Genomic DNA, 17,238 nt, shown 5'->3' on the forward strand with positions numbered 1-17,238 from the left:
GTGACACAGTAAATCACAAACAACCAATCAAGGTTGTGTTTCCCAAAGCCAACTATGGTCGCAAGTTCCATCGTTACCAATAGAGTTCAATGGAACTTGCGACCAAAGTGGGCTAACGATGTTTTTGGGAAATCCACCCCAGAATACTTCTGCCTCATCCATAATGATTAATATACATGAGGAGGGTACTTTGGTCCAATGAGTTTCAGTGTGGGTGGAACTATCTGGCCGAATAAGTACTAAACAACTAAATAAAGTTTATCATATAAAATATGATAAATACATAATTTATTGTTCACACAGTGATTTTCACCATATGGCTGTTGCCACCTCAAGACCTTGTCTTAAGGCCCGTTCACACCAAGGACGATAACTATAATGATAATGATAAAGATACAGTTCTAAAAATCATTCTAAGTATAAAAGAATAGCTATAATAACTATAACAATAACCACACAGAGAAATTATATCGTTGGAATCACTTTCAGAAGGCCCGTAACTTTATTAGTGGCCACACCAGTGGACGATATTGTTCTGTTTATTCTAAGCACGTTGTTGTCTGTCACTTTTAAACTCTCGAGCTTGTTACTGCAGGATGGATTCTGATTGGCTGTCAATGTTTTTATCTTCATCTTTCATTTTGTGGTGTGAACTCTGTTATTCTATTGAGATAATATTTTCTAACTATATCTTTATCGCTATCTTTATAGTTATCGTTCTTGGTGTGAACAGGCCTTTCCACTGATTTTGCCACAGTTAAAAATTCCAAAACAACTCAAAACAATAAGCTCGCTATTGCCGATCTCCCAAGCAGAGAAGGCCCACTGGAGTTCATTCTCATTCTTAACAATAAACCCATCCCGTCAGACGGTTTCCTCTCACAAAGCTGAACAAGAGCCAAGGACGCAAACAGTGGTCTTATCGGTCAACAGCCGATTTACTCTAGAGCTTCTCCTTTTCTTTTGCCGTGGCATTTAGACAAATGAGAGGAGCTCCAAAACTAATACCGGAGGACAGCCGGCCGTATCACACGTTGCCCACCTTCATTCATTACCAATATAAAAATAAACCAGAGAGTGTGATCAAAGCAATCTCCACTTCGCCTCTCTTCCTGGCCCAGGAAGGGAACAACTCAGAATTGATTGCTGTTGCTTCTTTTTGTTTGCCTTTGCATGGAACGCTGTTATCTCCTATTAAAAGAGTGTGTGTGAAGAGATCTCTGTGGACATAAATCACACAAACAGTCCTCCTTTAGGCAAGCAGAAAAGCAATCAATTACATACAAGCAGACAGAGAGGAGGAGGGTGACAGCATGTTCCATCTCCTCCCTTATTAACATAATTATTCCCTTAACATTTGCACAAAGATACACAATGGTATGGGCTTTTTTGGGGGTTAGATTTCATATTATATATATATATATATATATATATATATATATATATATATATATATATATATATATATATATACACACAGTACAGTCCAAAAGTTTGGAACCACTAAGATTTTTAATGTTTTTAAAAGACGTTTCGTCTGCTCACCAAGGCTACATTTATTTAATTAAAAATACAGTAAAAAACAGTAATATTGTGAAATATTATTACAATTTCAAATAACTGTGTACTATTTAAATACATTTGACAAAGTAATTTATTCCTGTGATGCAAAGCTGAATTTTCAGCATCGTTACTCCAGTCTTCAGTGTCACATGATCCTTCAGAAATCATTCTAATATGCTGATCTGCTGCTCAATAAACATTTATGATTATTTTCAATGTTGAAAACAGTTGTGTACTTTTTTTTTCAGGATTCCTTGATGAATAGAAAGTTCAAAAGAACAGCATTTATCTGAAATACAACGTTTCTGTAGCATTATACACTACCGTTCAAAAGTTTGGGGACAGTAAGAATTTTTATTTTTTTGAAAAGAAATTAAAGAAATGAATACTTTTATTCAGCAAGGATGCATTAAATCAATCAAAAGTGGCAGTAAAGGCATTTATAATGTTACAAAAGATTAGATTTCAGATAAACACTGTTCTTTTGAACTTTATATTCATCAAATAATCCTGAAAAAAAAATATTGTACACAAATATTTTGTACAATTGTACACATTAAATGTTTCTTGAGCAGCAAATTGACATATTAGAATGATTTCTGAAGGATCATGTGACACTGAAGACTGGAGTAATGATGCTGAAAATTCAGCTTTGCATCACAGGAATAAATTACTTTGTGAAATATATTCAAATAGAAAACAGTTATTTTAAATTGTAATAATATTTCACAATATTGCTGTTTTTTACTGTATTTTTAATTAAATAAACGTAGCCTTGGTGAGCAGACGAAACTTCTTTTAAAAACATTAAAAATCTTAGTGGTTCCAAACTTTTGGACTGTACTGTATGTGTGTGTATATATATATATATATATATATATATATATATATATATATATATATATATTAGAAGTGGCTTTGATACTTTATACCCTCATAACTGTGATTGTGTGTTATTTTTGGGGTGTGTTGGGGGATGTCATCAAGGTATGAAACAGGTCTTGTATTGACAAAGCCTTTAGATCATTCAGTTGTAAATAAATGCCTAAAAGCCTATTTGCTGTATACACAATGCCCTCACAAAGTATACACAAGGCATTTGTGCAAGACTGCTAGATATACCTATTAGAAAATCTAATATTTGAACACTTTCTGGTTGTCAAACCTTAACATGTTCAGTACAGTTCATGTGATGAACTGCAACTGTGGTTACTCTGCTTAAGACAACTTTCTGAACTTTATCCATCCACTAAAAGACTGACACCAGTTGGTTAAAACAAAAGAAAGAAGTTCTAGCGTCATTTGTTTGCGCTTGATTTGATATTTTGTTACCAAATGTAAGGACATGAAGTTTAGCAAAAAAAGACAGAGCTAGCATGTGTGCTAGGAACAGAAGTCTTTCTGCACGCAGCTGGCTGCACCGCTTATTGCAGCTGTGGCATTGCAGACCTTTCAGTGTGATTGTAATGAGATAGAGGTCTGTTCACTGACCTGAGCTCTATGTTTCAGAGCTACACACAGCTGGGGACAGATAAGCAGAAACAAGGGCCTGGCTGGGTCAGTGGCCCTAAGGTCGAGTGGTCACTGAAGTGTGGACATCATCCACCCATATCCCCCCTAACAGACTTAGACATGAACAGATACACACATATCTGCAGAACCCTTTGTTGCAGTCATTTAAATTGAATTTAATTAAATTAACTTATTTTGGCTGCAAACTGAAACCCCTTTTTGGTAAAAATGTACTGAAAATAAAAAAAAGCTCACAACAAATATTTTGAAAGCTCATCAAATATAAAACAATAATTTATTATTTCTCTCATTTTACAAGACATCAAATTGCATTTCTAACTAATGATTTGTTAAACTGTATTATCTTGCTGTAATAGAATGGAGACCTATACAAAAGGCTTTTTGTCTACAACAAACATTGATATCAACAATAATATGAACAGATTTAAATTTTAATAAATGGTTTCACTTAACAGTAACAGTAGCTGAGCGAAGTATGAACTTTAGGAATAACAGCATCTTTTCTTTAAAATCTGTTAAGCAAAGTTATCGTTTTTGTTGTAAAACCCTGTAATAATGCCTGCAAAGTATATAATGACACCTGCCAAATATTCTGTGATGACCATGAAGCTAAATATCTGCATTACTTTAATAAGCAACATGTATGCAAAAAAAAAAGTACAATATTGCTGACTGTTAGTTACTTGTTGGAAGAAAAAAAAATGCTGACGGTTGTTAATGGTCTTTGTAATGTTTTCCAAAACTTTTAAAGAGGCCGAACGGTCATGAATCAGTTCCTTAATATAATATTTCAAACCACAAGCTCAATATAGAAATGAACAGAGCAAATAAGAAAACATGTTCTCATCACTTGTATAAATCCATTGTCCTATTCAATCTTTGAGACTCTCATTGTACCTTCTCTTGGCAAATGGCAAAGTTCCTTCAGACAAGGCATTCACATTTCCTATTTACAAACGATGCCGCATTGAACGAGGCAGGATTGTCTACCCCAATCGGTAGTGTCCTATATACAGAACATTACAGAGCCTACACCGTGGTCACTGACAGTAGGGAGTTGTACACTCGTGTCCCATCGGGGGACTTTGTACCATGGGTCAACAGTTCCTGGATAGTCATCCAATTGTCGAAAATTTTCTTGTTCCGTTTCTTCATCATCTTTTTGTGACTTAGTTCAATGATGTTGAGCTCCTTCTTGTCTTCGGCACTGCCTCCTTGCTCCTTCAGACAGTCAATACGGCTTTGCTTCATAAACTCCCTGCGCTGGCGCTGCTCTTTGGCACGAACGGCATGCTGCTTGCGCTCCTCTTTGCTCCAGTAGCGACCCATCTTCATTTCACTGATGGCATCATCGTCTGTAGTCATCCCACTGCGCTCCTCTCGGATCCGTAGGGCTCGCTCTTTCAGGAGCTTATCCCGGACGGGCCGCTTGGTAATGTAGCGTGTGCCGTCGCTGCGGATCTTCACTTTCCATTCCATTTTAGGTCCCAAGTCGGCAGAAGCGACGGGGTCCCGGCACATGCTGACTAGGCTCATCTGGCTTTGGGCGTACTCCACTGATTTTTGCTGGATCAGCTGCATGTAGCTCTGGTAGTGCTGGGCGTGGGCTGGGATGTGGGCGTGTTTGTAGGGCGACTGGGGCTGGGCATGGCGACCTGCTTTGCGCTCTCGGACTTCAGGCTGGGTTCCAATTTCTGACTCTTTCAACAAGGTTGGGCGACCCCTGCTGGGGCTGCAAGCCTCTTGGACGGGCGATAGCAGAGGTTTAAGAATTCTGCCGCCGCCCGATGTACCGCTACTCGCCCCGGCCTCCGCCTGATTTTCATTTCCACGCCGCAAGGAGTTGTCCGGCGAGAGCTCTAGAGTGAGCGGCGTGCTACGGCAACTCTCTCCTGTGTTGTACGCGCTGGAGCTGTCCTTGTCAGACTTTTCCGGGAGTTCGCTGATGTCCGCTAGCTCGTGGCGTCTTGCATCCACGCTCGTGTTGTAGTTGCGGAAGCCGCTGTTGTGCAGCATCCAGGACTGTTCGCGGCACTGCTCGCGCAACTGCTGCATGCGGTGCGCTCGGACTATGCTCAGGCACTCAAGCTCAATGCTGCGGAGCTCCTCGTTCAGAAGCTCCAGCTCTTTGTCGACGCCCTCCTCGCCGACGCCGCCCTGTCCGCCACCTACACCGCCAACGGGCCAGAACAAGCTCTGATCTGGTGTACCACTGCTGCCCGTGCTCCGCATCTGGCACTTGAGCTCCAAAAGTTCACGAAACCGTTCGCATTCGTCAGCAGGAAAGTCACCCAAGAAGTCCGCATCCCCATAGTCTGCGGAAATGAAAGACTCGCTGCTGAAGGGGAGGTCGCCACTACCGAGGGTGTCCTGACTGTAGGCGAGCATGCGACGGCTGCCTAGCGTGGTGGAGGCGCTGGTCTGGTCGTCCGCAAGATTCTCTTGCTCAGAACTCTCATCGTTACGAGTGCTGTCATCAGTGCGGCCCACTCCACTGTCCTTCTCATGGTGGTGGGAGAGCAGCGTGGCAGTGTCTGTTGTACCTCCATCTTCCTCGTGCTTCTTCTGTACGAAAGGGAATATCATTACTCTGATTTGTGTAAATACATACTGCCGATTTGATGTCAGTCAGCTTCATATAAATATTAATAATGATCAGTTATCATATCAAATATTTCCATATTGGTGCATTCCTATCGAAATATATCTTGTGCATATATATACTGTATGTACAGGTGTTTCCAAAGTTTCTAGTTTTGGCATACATATTATAAGAGTAAGCAAGAGTAAACAATCATTCAATACTGTTTGGGATGAATTAGGAAACATTAGTGCTTACATTACAAATTTAGGTTACACTTTATTTTAAGGTGCCGTAGTTACATTGTACTTAATCAAATAAGTACAGAGTCATATTAATTAAAGGGTTAGTTCACCCAAAAATGAAAATACTGTCATTAATTACTCACCCTCATGTCGTTCATCTTCGGAACGCAAATGAAAATCTTTTTGATGAAATCTGAGAGCTTTCTGTCCCTTCGTTCACAGCTACACAACTAAAACTTTTACGCTTCAAAAAGTTCAGACTGAATTTAGGCTTTTATTCACATACAAACATTCATCAACTCGCACAACAATTGTGGTAAACGGAAGGTCAAACATGTTCGTATGACGTATAACGATCGTATGACGGGAACCAAGGTGGTTCATTCTCGTGTTACGCAGCACGTTTGAGCTTCCGCAAGAGCTTTGTTCTCTTGAATGTTTATATGTGAATAAAAGCATGTATTCAATTTGTTCATCATATAAAGCAATCAAGTTTATTCAGAAAATTCAGACTAAACTGCTCAATTCATATGGATTAGTTTTATGATCTCTTTATGAACTTTTTGAAGCATCAAAGTTTCAGTTGTGAAGCTGTCTATGGAGGGACAAAAAGATCTTCATTTGTGTTCCAAAGATGAACAAAAGTCTTACGGGTTTGGAACAACATGAGGGTGAGTAATGAATGACAGAATTCGAATTTTTAGGTGAACTAACCCTTTAACTTCAAGTACTTGCTATAGAGTTACGGTTAGGGTTAGGGTTAGTTACTTGTAATTATACATAATAGTGTAGTAACGTGTAACTACATCATCTTAAAATAAAATGTCACCCAAATTTAATGCAGCAATCAGAGATCTAACCAGCTTCAAATTGGTCAAGATGCATTTGACCCTCTTTACATATGTACATTGCACAGTCCAGAAACAAATGCTAATGCCAGGTGCAAATGGGGCCTAAACTAGTCATGCTTTCTTTAAACCAAAGTACTGGCTTGCCTGCTTTACCTCCTGTTCATTGACGGACACAGAATTTATGATTGATATGTTAGATGTCATGCCATGACAGGCTGAGATATGAATGACTGATATGCCTTCTGACGGACTCCACAAGTGACTTTGTGATGGATTTACTGTACCTGCTGGAGCATGCTTGCGGTGAACTGCATCGCTTGATGGTGTTGCTGCTCCAACATATCCATGTGGAGGTCATCCAGGTAGTCGTTTCTGTCATCATCCATCCAGCCTTCATCCAGCTAAAGCAACAAGGACAGGAGAAAAGCTATCAGATGTCCTTCAAAGTTAGTGAACAGCATGTATGGTATGTCTGCGGCTTGGGTCTCTGACCTGTATCTCTGGTCGAGCCAATAGCAGGCACACATTAGGGTGTTCTTCACTGGTTAAAAGAGCCACTGCTTCCTCACGGTTCTGGATCTCAATGCCATTGATCTGAAGTGCGAGATTTGTTTAGACAATGCCTGAATATGATGGAATAAGGCAAATAAAATTAATGAAATAAAGCAAACCTGGATGATTCGATCTCCCTTTTGAATTCGTCCATCTTTTGCAGCAATGCTGTTCGGATCAATCTGCACAATGAGAAAAATTGGTGACCAATTAGTAATTCACAATTGAAACAACTTGTTTTAAAGAACGTACCCGAGACATTAACAATCACAAAAATGGCTACTTTCATGACACAACTCACCTCACTGACATAGATCCCCGTCTCATCCTCATCGTCAGTCCTGTAGCACACAGTTAACCCCAGTTTATCCTGGATATTAGTTCTGTATAAATCCACTTCCTGAAAGAAGAGAGTGATATTTCAATGCATAGCAAACTATAAGTGTTTTGTAAGATGACTTGCCGTACAGTGTAAACAAAGCAGTTTAATCATAAAAATGTACACAATCTGTTGTCTTGATCTACACATTTGAATAATTTGCCTAGATTAAAGAGTGCTGCGACAGAACTACATGCTGCCACAAACATTTACATGAAGCGAGTCTCGTTCATCTTATGTCAACACCTGTAATCTACAAGATACATATGGAGATCACAGCTCTCACAGGTCTGGTATCACAGCAGACATGAAGGAAGAGGGTGAATGAAGCCGCTATTGAGCAAACAAACAGTTTACTGCAAAAAATCCCCTGTAATCTATTCTACACCAACCAACAAATGCTCCACCATCAGTCTTAGTCAATGTAAATAGGTGACTCACATGAACACATGCCCAGGTAAGGAAACATAATATATATGTATATGCCACTGTTCAAAAGTTCAGGGTCTGTAAGATTTGTTAATGTTTTTTAAAATAATTCTTTGTGAATATTATTACAACTTTTCTACTTAAAATCATTTTTCTATTTTTAGTAATTTATTCCTGTGATTTCTAAGATTCATTTTTCAGCAGCCATTACTCCAGTCTTCAGCATCACACAATCCTTCAGAAATCATTCTAATATTCTGATTTGGTGCTCTAGTAACATTTCTTACTATCATCACAGTTGTTTTTATTTATTTTTTTCATATGACTTTTTTGTATTGTGGTAATAAGAATAGGTGGTAGAAATGTCACAATGTAAAACAATCTTAATGGTTCTAAACAGACATCATCTTAAATATAAAAATATAATCCCTTACTTATTTGATTTTGGGGGGAAATATAATCGTAACATGCTTGACAGTTTTCATGAGATTTACCCAAGCAAAAATGATCCATTATAAATTTCTCAGACTTTTTATTTTTAACAATGAATTTGCTCACGGCCATGTTGAGGAAGAATTTGATAAGCTGGTTAGTTTATTATGTAACATGATTACATATTTTTGCCAACACTGCCCTACGGTATGAAAAGACCCCTAAACATTGTGTATTAATGCATTTCTACCTTACAGCATCTAAAACTCTATTTCTTTTGTCCTTGAAGCGCAATGGAGAGCATTAATCAAGGTAAACAAAGCAAGAGGGTGGTGTTTTTGGGCATTCAGATATGTCCTATCCTGGTCGTTGATCTCTGTCTGCAGGGCCCCTACTGCAGCACCTGGAGGTCCTCAGGGGCCAATGAGAGGTCGTTGAGAGGGCTGCGTGCAGAGCATCTGCTGCTATAACTCTCTGAACTTCATCTCTTTATGGACTCACTCGTGACCCCTCATGACTCACAGCCCTCCACTCTCATTACAGCGTGATCTGTCTATGCTTATTGTACACTCAGATCCATCACGCCAGTCGTAAGTCTAATTCCAGCCTATCCGATTATCTCTTTTCACCGATATATAAGTCAATGACAAAAGTAAATAATGATATCTCCATCTTGCATCTGTTCAAGGGAACAAGGCTAAAAAGGCTACTTGATGTCGGTACAGCTGACCACTTCAGTGTCTGTGTGAGGTTATGGAGGGTGTGGTTGGTCAATTCACCAATAGATCAGTGGAGACAGTTTGCATCAGGCCTGGCGTCAGCATGTCTTAATTCATGTTTCAGGGAAGACAGAAGACGGAGTAAAGAGAGAGATTCTGTGTGGCATTACCTCATATTCCAACTCCTCTCTTTCTATCTCATGCTGCATTCCCTCAAGGAAATCATTGGGGTCGAAGTATTCATGAGCAGGAGAGTGTCTAGAAAACATAAAACCATATCATACTGTAAAGAACAATAATATAGAGGCACTGTATTTAAGTTTTAGATGGTTGATTAATAAATCCATTTTATGAAATGCTAGCAGGCTGGTTGAGCTGCCAATTTCACATCTTGCATGCTTCAAGGCCCCGATTACACTTGGTATTAAGATGCGTTTTGGTCGATCGGATCACAAGTAGACGAGGGAGACACATCCTCGTTTACACCTGGTGTTTAAATCCGTCTCTATTGTCCACTTTCAACCACTTTTGTCCTGATTTCTTTGAAGGGAGGGTCTTTCTATCTAATGGACGAAATAAGCTTGTGCAATTTACATATGAACGTGACCAGAGATGCGTGGAAAACACATGGAGAGCATCAGCTTTCGTTTCTGCTCTGACAGCCGCAAGACTATGTCCAACGCTCTGAGTGCATGTTAGAAATCAGGAATGGTGAGAGAACATTGTGCTTGGTACAATTTTCGTCTTCAAAACCAAACTTGGGTCTTCAGCCAACAAAGTTTAAATCCCGTCTGGCTAGTGCACCTCCAATAATGTTTATGCATTAGATCAGTAGGCAGAGAGTAGGCAGTCTTTTGCGGCTGAACACATTTGACCACATAAGCGTCTACACTACGAAATCAATCTGGTCGAATGCGTTCTCCACTGGAAGTGGTTGAAAGTGGACAAGCTCGAAACGTTTTAGACCGTTTACACCTGTATCTAGCGTCATTCACTTGTGATCAGATCGACCAAAACGCATCTTAATACCAAATGTGAACAGGGCCTAAGGGATTTTACCCTTAAAATCACTCGAATTTGTGGATTCTTGTAGATAAATGCTTCATAAAACGACAGAAATAGTGATAAAATAGTGATTTTAGAGCTTTAACTATCAATTTTATAAAATTGTGTGACTCCCAAAGACCTTTTTTTTTTCCTTGGACAACACCAGTCAATCTATTTTAACAACTCAACTAAAATCTTTTACAAAATACAAAATGTTTAATTTTGGTGTGTTGGGGGGGGGGGGGGATCAATTAAATTCTTTTATCTTGGCTACCGAGTTCCTGTCAGTAACATGTCACAGACAAACCCCAAGGACACATGCAGTGAGATGTAAGAGGACAATGCAAATCCAAATTAATGAGAGCAACTTAATTTCATGTTGTGCCCTGGGCCAAAACACTGTTAATCTGACAAGTATATTAAGGTAGAGCAACTTTTGAATTATATGCAATGGCACGTAAATGCTACATTTGTAATGTGTCTCAGCACTCTCTTTGCTATAAATAGCACCATCTTCATTAGTTAGGTGACAGTCACAACTGAAATCTGTGATATGAATTCTGAGCTGTCACTCACCCCTCTGGGAGCAGGTACTGCTCAAGTACATCCACAGGCGGGGAGGACGTAGGCAGCTTGCTGAGGGCCATGATATGTTGGAAGGTGATGTCCGTCTGGGTGCTGATGTCCACTACCTGCGCTTCCCCAGTTGGGCCTGTAGGTTTGGGCCTGGGAGCACGGCGTAGCACCTGGACCATAATGGGCTCTTTAGCCATACGGAAGGCCTCCACTGCCTGGTCGTGCGTCGCCTTGGACAAGTCCTTTCCATTGACCTGTTGAAATGCACAAGCATAACAGCACTGATGTTCAAAATCGTTTTAGCATTATTGTGTGTGTGGAGTTTTGCATAACAAAAACTACTCCATCATAAACAGCAGAGCTGCACTGAGATGACAAATTCAGTGGAGCAAAGCAATAACAACAACCGTTACAAGAGAACAAAGAGTCTGTAGTGCCTTTCGCCGCTTTCGGGGGTCAAAGATAGACTCAGCAAAACAACAAACATAAATTAGAAAGCTCTCTCTTGCTAATTAATCAGGGTCATTAAACAAACTGAACCAGGGGAAACGAATTTAGCGAAGTAATTTGAAGACGAGGGCCTCCCTGGAAGATGATGTGGGAGCTGTACATGAGGAAATAAATGCAAGCTTCAGGGCCAAAGCATGACACACCAATCAAGAGCAGAGCTCTGTTGATGAGGGCTGAAAGAAATGAGAAAGAAGAGGTTCAAAGCAATCTTTTAGTGCAGAGAACCAAGGCCAGATGGGGTCTGAGCTGCACACATAATGGGAAATTTCAAAACGGATTTGTACAGCACTGAAATTGCATTTATAAAATTGCAATTGTTACTACCCTTACAAAAAAGTAATATGGAGGAAACACAGTCATGCTGTAGTACTTCGATATATACTTACCATTGTAAGGATTTATTTCCATATATTTTTAATGTCTTAAATGAATAAGGTGTATATAATATATAGCTGAGAACAAATTAATTGCCTTGAATCAAAATAGTCCAAAAACAAGTCCAAAAACACTGTCAAATAGTAAAAAGAACGATTTTATTGTTGGTGTATTGCATAAATTATTTCCAAAAAAAAAAAAAAAAGTTCAATACAAATGTCCTGGTTAGGCTGATGTTAAGATAAACTGAAAAGCTAACGCACCTTCATTTGGATGCAAAAGCATGACAGTTTCCTGTTAGTGTGTTTGCTAACAGGGTGTTTGACCTTGGGTGAACCGTCTTTCTTATCTCAGAGCTTATAGAGCTTTTCCCCATGTTCTCATCTCAACAAACACAGCATTCCCCATTTGTTCATTTTTGATTTCTAGACGAGAGACAGCTTTGATTGGATCTTTGCTTGAGGCATTCACACCCACTTATGCAAACCTGCTTACACACACGCACACACACACAGAGGCCGACAGTAGTAGTAAATTCAAGGAAAAAAACACAAGAAATTGGGTGATGCCATGTTTGAGAATACACAAACATCTTATTAGTGCACACAAAGTGAATATCTCCAAATGTGTGCACACATATATTTACATACAATACTCAAATAATGGTTTAGCGATTCATTTTCTGAGAGGCATGGATGGTTTTCTCTACTTGTATGCCATATTCTTGTATATCAAACATTTCTTCACCTTGTACACAGAATCAAACCACTCACACAGCTTTTAGAAACGTATCCACTGAAATCCACTGTGCATTCAATTTTCTTTATAAATAAATAAATCACTTGTGAGAAAAATATATAGAGTCTAATTCACAAGCTGCTGGATTCCATTCTCGGATTTTCAAACAGGCAGGATCGGAGCACTTCAGCTTTGAAGAGGGAATATGTTAACTAATAACCAAGAGGATTAAAACTAATCCCAGCCTGAGGGATAATTGGAACATCCAACATGAATCCAAACTCTGAAACTTCCAAACCGAAACAAAGATTTACCATTTTTAATAAATTAACGCTAAAAAAAGCCTTTTGTTTTTTTGTTGCTGTTGCCAAAATTGATATTTAATATTAACTTAATAGTACAGTGAGCTAAAAACCATGTAAAACCATGGTACATGATTCATTTTATAGGTTGTACTTCAACATTATGTAAATCCTTAGAAAAAATCAAAGGTATGTTTTATTGACATGATAACATGGTACTACCATGGTAAATTGATTTCAGTACCACAGTATATTTCAAAGTACCACAGTATAACCATCTTGTACCATGGTACATTTCAAAACCACATGGTAGTCCCATGGTAATTTGCTAAGTTTAATTTTGCTTAGTAATTCTAACCAGTTAAATACCATGGAATTATCTCAGCACATATCCAAAAATATGGTATTATCATGGTACTTTAAGTAATGTTACCATTGTACAAAAAAAAAAAAAAAAAAAATGCCCTTACAAAACAATACTTTTGCAATGCCATGGTATTTACATGGTAAACAAAGGTCCTTCAGATAATATTATGGTATTACTATATCAAGTGTCCAATACCATAGTATAACCATGGTACGTTAAGTTACTACAAATAAAATTGTGGCAGTACAATGGTACATGTCCAAAAAATACAAAATACCAATGTACCATTTCTTTTACTTTACTGCTGCTGTGAGATTGCAGTTCTTTCCTTTTCTTGATCTTTCCTTTTCTTTATTTTACATTTCAACTCCTTGTATTCAGTTGTGTATAGATTTTCTTCCCTTTCTCCATCAGCTAGTTCAATAACACAATCATCCCTTTCTGTGTGTCTGTCTGGTTCTCGGTAAGACTTAAGTGTGTAGGAATCCCTCTCCTCCTCGAAGCCCATGACCCCGAGACAAAGCCTCAACCCTGGAAACGTTCTGCCTCACTGCCTCTTCAGCAAAGAGGTGGGGGGAACCGGGACCCCCATTCACACAGCTCACCTCTGACACCGTCTCACTGAGGAGTACACACACCAGAATGGTGCAAACTGAGTCTCTTCACCCTCTGTTTAACACAGACCCACTGGAACGATCATTCACGGATGACACATGCTGTTGCATTACACAATGAACAGAAGCATATTCATACTGACACAATATGAAAAGTCAAATCTAAAATACAAACTTCACACGCTGCTTAAGATTTTTGTGTTTATATATCTTACTGACCCAATACTTTTAAATGGTAGTGTAGCTAAACATAGCCTTAGTCTTGATCTAGATCTGGGTCTTGGCTTATGGCCTTAAACAAGACTGCAATGTATTTCCAATATACTAAATGCCCTACTCACCTCAATCACAAATTAGCATCGTAGATTTACCATTAGGGCTGGGTAAAAAAATCGATTTTTCGATTAATCGTTTTTTAAAATGTGGTCGATTCAAAATCGATTCTCAAAGACCACGAATTTTACGATATTTCCGCAAACATTGAACGTAAGATTAACGCTAATCTAATTACGAGTCTTCTCCACTAGATGTCGCCCTCTTATTTGCCTTGCGCGATGTCACCAAGGAGCAAGAGGTGAACCTGTCATTCATTCATTCAGTGCTTAAATGGCGGTTTCAGGTGCTTTGTCAACGTTGATGCCACCTTCACATAAAATTGAATCGAGAATCGAATCGATTTGAGAGCTTGTGAATCGAAATCGAATCGATCTGGAACATCTGAATCGATATCCAGCCCTATTTACCATTACAGATAATTCACAAGAACTTCATGGCTCTGAATGAACTTATGTCTTTACTCTAACTCTGGTTTGTACCAGAATTATCAGAAGTCGATCCTTTCTTATTTGAGGTGGATTGGGTTTTATACCCATGATATATAGCAGTGGCGAGTGTGACTTCTTTAACTGGGTATGCTGGGTGGCGCTTCATGTAAAAAAATGTGCCCGGTGCTGATACGTTTATACAACTCGATGTCACGGCAATTCGTACATATTTTATGAGGTGGCTAAATTGTACTAATACGTATGACCTCACTCGTACGAATTCGTACGTTTTTGCTAATTTGCACATATTTTATGAGTTGCCAAATTCGTATGAATTCGTACGAGTGACCTACCCCAAACCCTGCCCCTAAACCTACCCGTCACTGGGGTTTAGGCAAATCGCATGAATTTGTACGAGTGAGGTTGTACGAATTCGTACGAATTAGCCACCTCGTAAAATATGTACACTCACGACAAATCTATGTTCGCCATAGATATCTATGGTGTTAGCTACTCAGTTGCTTAGACTCATGACACATCGCAACACATCTAATATGTTAGACCTTATATCGAAAGTAGCCTATATTTACCTGTTGAGACATGTCTTCACAAGCACCCGTAAGAGATGTGATTGTGATGTTTGAGTTGAAGGAAGCATGACGCGCGAAAGGGGGTTTTGCAAAATATGCTGTAATTCCGCTAGGTGCCAGTAGTGTCGCAGAAACTACATTAAATTAAAGACTCAGATCTAAATAAGAGACGACAGAGAAACACCATGGCAGGTGTCTATTTAAATGCATGTTGGAAGTATTTTTTAAATTAAGAATTAAAAATGTAATCTAATATTATAATTATAATATGTAATCTAAATATAAATAAACAATATTAGTAGCCTATTATAAATAAAAATAAGTAAAACATAATTATAATAAATATAAGTTCAACACATAAAAATATAAGTATTCTTTAAAAAACAAGTTGAAATAATGCAAAATGATAACTTTAACAATCAATTAACAACCTTACTACTAGTTACTACTAGCTGTCTTCAACAGTTTATATGTTTTCTTAAAAAATAAATTTCTCTATGGAGTTCGTTTTGTATCAAATACAATGTGATTTTCATTTATCGAGATCTGGCAGCAACAGCACATTTTTTCCTCTTGGACAAAAGAGGAATTCACGGACAGCTTTCCTTGCGCATGAAATCCCCCATTTGCCAGCAAACCAATGAGAACACGGAACAATGATGACGATGCATAAAAACTGAGCATAGGCGCCAAAGGCAGCTGTTGTGGATCTGTTTAACTGAAACCCTCCATAACCTCCAAAAAGATTTGAAGAAAATTACTGTTGTTTGGCAAATAAATAAATGGCGGACAGTTAAATACGTATTACCAAAATTTTATCATGTAAACTTTATGGTACACCTCAAACAAGGGAATTCATGGCAATTTATACAGTTATTATTAATTAGCGAGTCCACAAATGGCTTGGGTATGCAGAGCATTGGCATCTTATATGGACTGCACACCCCTCCCTGATATATAGTCTTCTCTAGTTAGGTGGATTTTTTACATTCTACACATTATGAGTTTAAGAAAAACAACATAAAAAACAAGTATCTTTCAAACTTGACAGATGAAGTTTAAGCTTAAGGCTTTATTCCAAGAATCCCTGAAAGAACATTCTCACCATATGTTAGTCCCATCTAGAAGACTTAATTCTTCTTTTCTTCCAAACATAACAGTCCTAAAGAAAAAATGGGGAAGGGGGTTTGCAATTTGGCAGGGTTTGATATGGTCTTTCGATGTGTATGTATGTGTGCGTTATTTAATTCAGAATGAGGAAACCTTACAGTTCTGGCTGACTTGAAACACAGCAACCTTTATATGCTGCGGCATGCCATCTCAGTGTGGATTAAGCAGCAAACAGAGGGAAACTAATGCCCCTGATAAGCATGGACGCCTGCTAAAAGACGCCGCTGTTTACTTGCTCTTAATCCTGTTTAAGCATGAGACCTTCTGTTATCCACAGAGGATCAATAGTGGGAGGCTAAATCACTTCCTTCAAGCTTCCTGTGTCCTTGCTTTCCTTCTATAATGAGTTGTCTGTCACTTTCCGTTTGAGGAAATACAGTTTCCCACACTCTACCACCCATTTCCTTACACTATTAGCAGTTTTTGAGGTTATAACCAGGCTCACACTAAATCAGCGTCCACAGAATTTCTGCAGAATTTGAGGCCATATTTTGGGTATTTTAATATGCTTGCAGAATAATGCAATTGCCCCCAGTAAAATCACTGCAAAAAATTTGAAAAAAGTCTGCAGATCCCATCCGGGCCTGGTCCCAGGTTTGGTAAACAAGAAATTAATTCCCATGAATCCATACAGTAAACAGCATAAAAGTGTTTTGTTTTAGCATCCAGAAGAATGAAAAGAGGTGGAGATGAATAGAAAGTTGGTTTGCATGTAGTAAAGAAGTGCAGAACTGAGAACTTCAGATCCATCTGCCAGGCTCTCTGTGGCACCTGCATGGACTCATCCTCTTTCATGTTAATTACTGTCAAAGAGTACACCTGTGAATAATTAGTTCTTGCCTTCTAATCACTGTTGTTTAGTTTCCTTTCACTCTTGAGTTTTAGCATGACTCTGGAGTTA

At 38.8% G+C, this 17,238-nt stretch overlaps 1 protein-coding gene across 5 annotated transcripts in view; it reads right to left on the reverse strand.

The window, feature by feature from the left end:
• Positions 1-3,338: 3,338 nt before the first annotated feature.
• pdzrn3b (PDZ domain containing RING finger 3b) overlaps positions 3,339-17,238 on the reverse strand; it is a 95,224-nt gene continuing 81,324 nt past the window's right edge. For all 5 annotated transcript variants that reach the window (XM_048198863.1, XM_048198864.1, XM_048198866.1 and 2 more), the window contains 7 exons: positions 10,908-11,161; positions 9,455-9,542; positions 7,627-7,725; positions 7,445-7,507; positions 7,266-7,367; positions 7,058-7,174; positions 3,339-5,661 (listed from right to left, as the gene is read on the reverse strand). In XM_048198863.1, coding sequence (XP_048054820.1) covers positions 4,126-5,661; positions 7,058-7,174; positions 7,266-7,367; positions 7,445-7,507; positions 7,627-7,725; positions 9,455-9,542; positions 10,908-11,161 — 2,259 coding nt within the window. In that variant the 3' untranslated portion in view covers positions 3,339-4,125. The remainder of the gene's footprint in view (positions 5,662-7,057; positions 7,175-7,265; positions 7,368-7,444; positions 7,508-7,626; positions 7,726-9,454; positions 9,543-10,907; positions 11,162-17,238) is intronic.

Source organism: Megalobrama amblycephala, linkage group LG8 (genome assembly GCF_018812025.1).
Source record: "Megalobrama amblycephala isolate DHTTF-2021 linkage group LG8, ASM1881202v1, whole genome shotgun sequence".
In the NCBI taxonomy this organism is placed as follows: Eukaryota; Metazoa; Chordata; class Actinopteri; order Cypriniformes; family Xenocyprididae; genus Megalobrama; species Megalobrama amblycephala.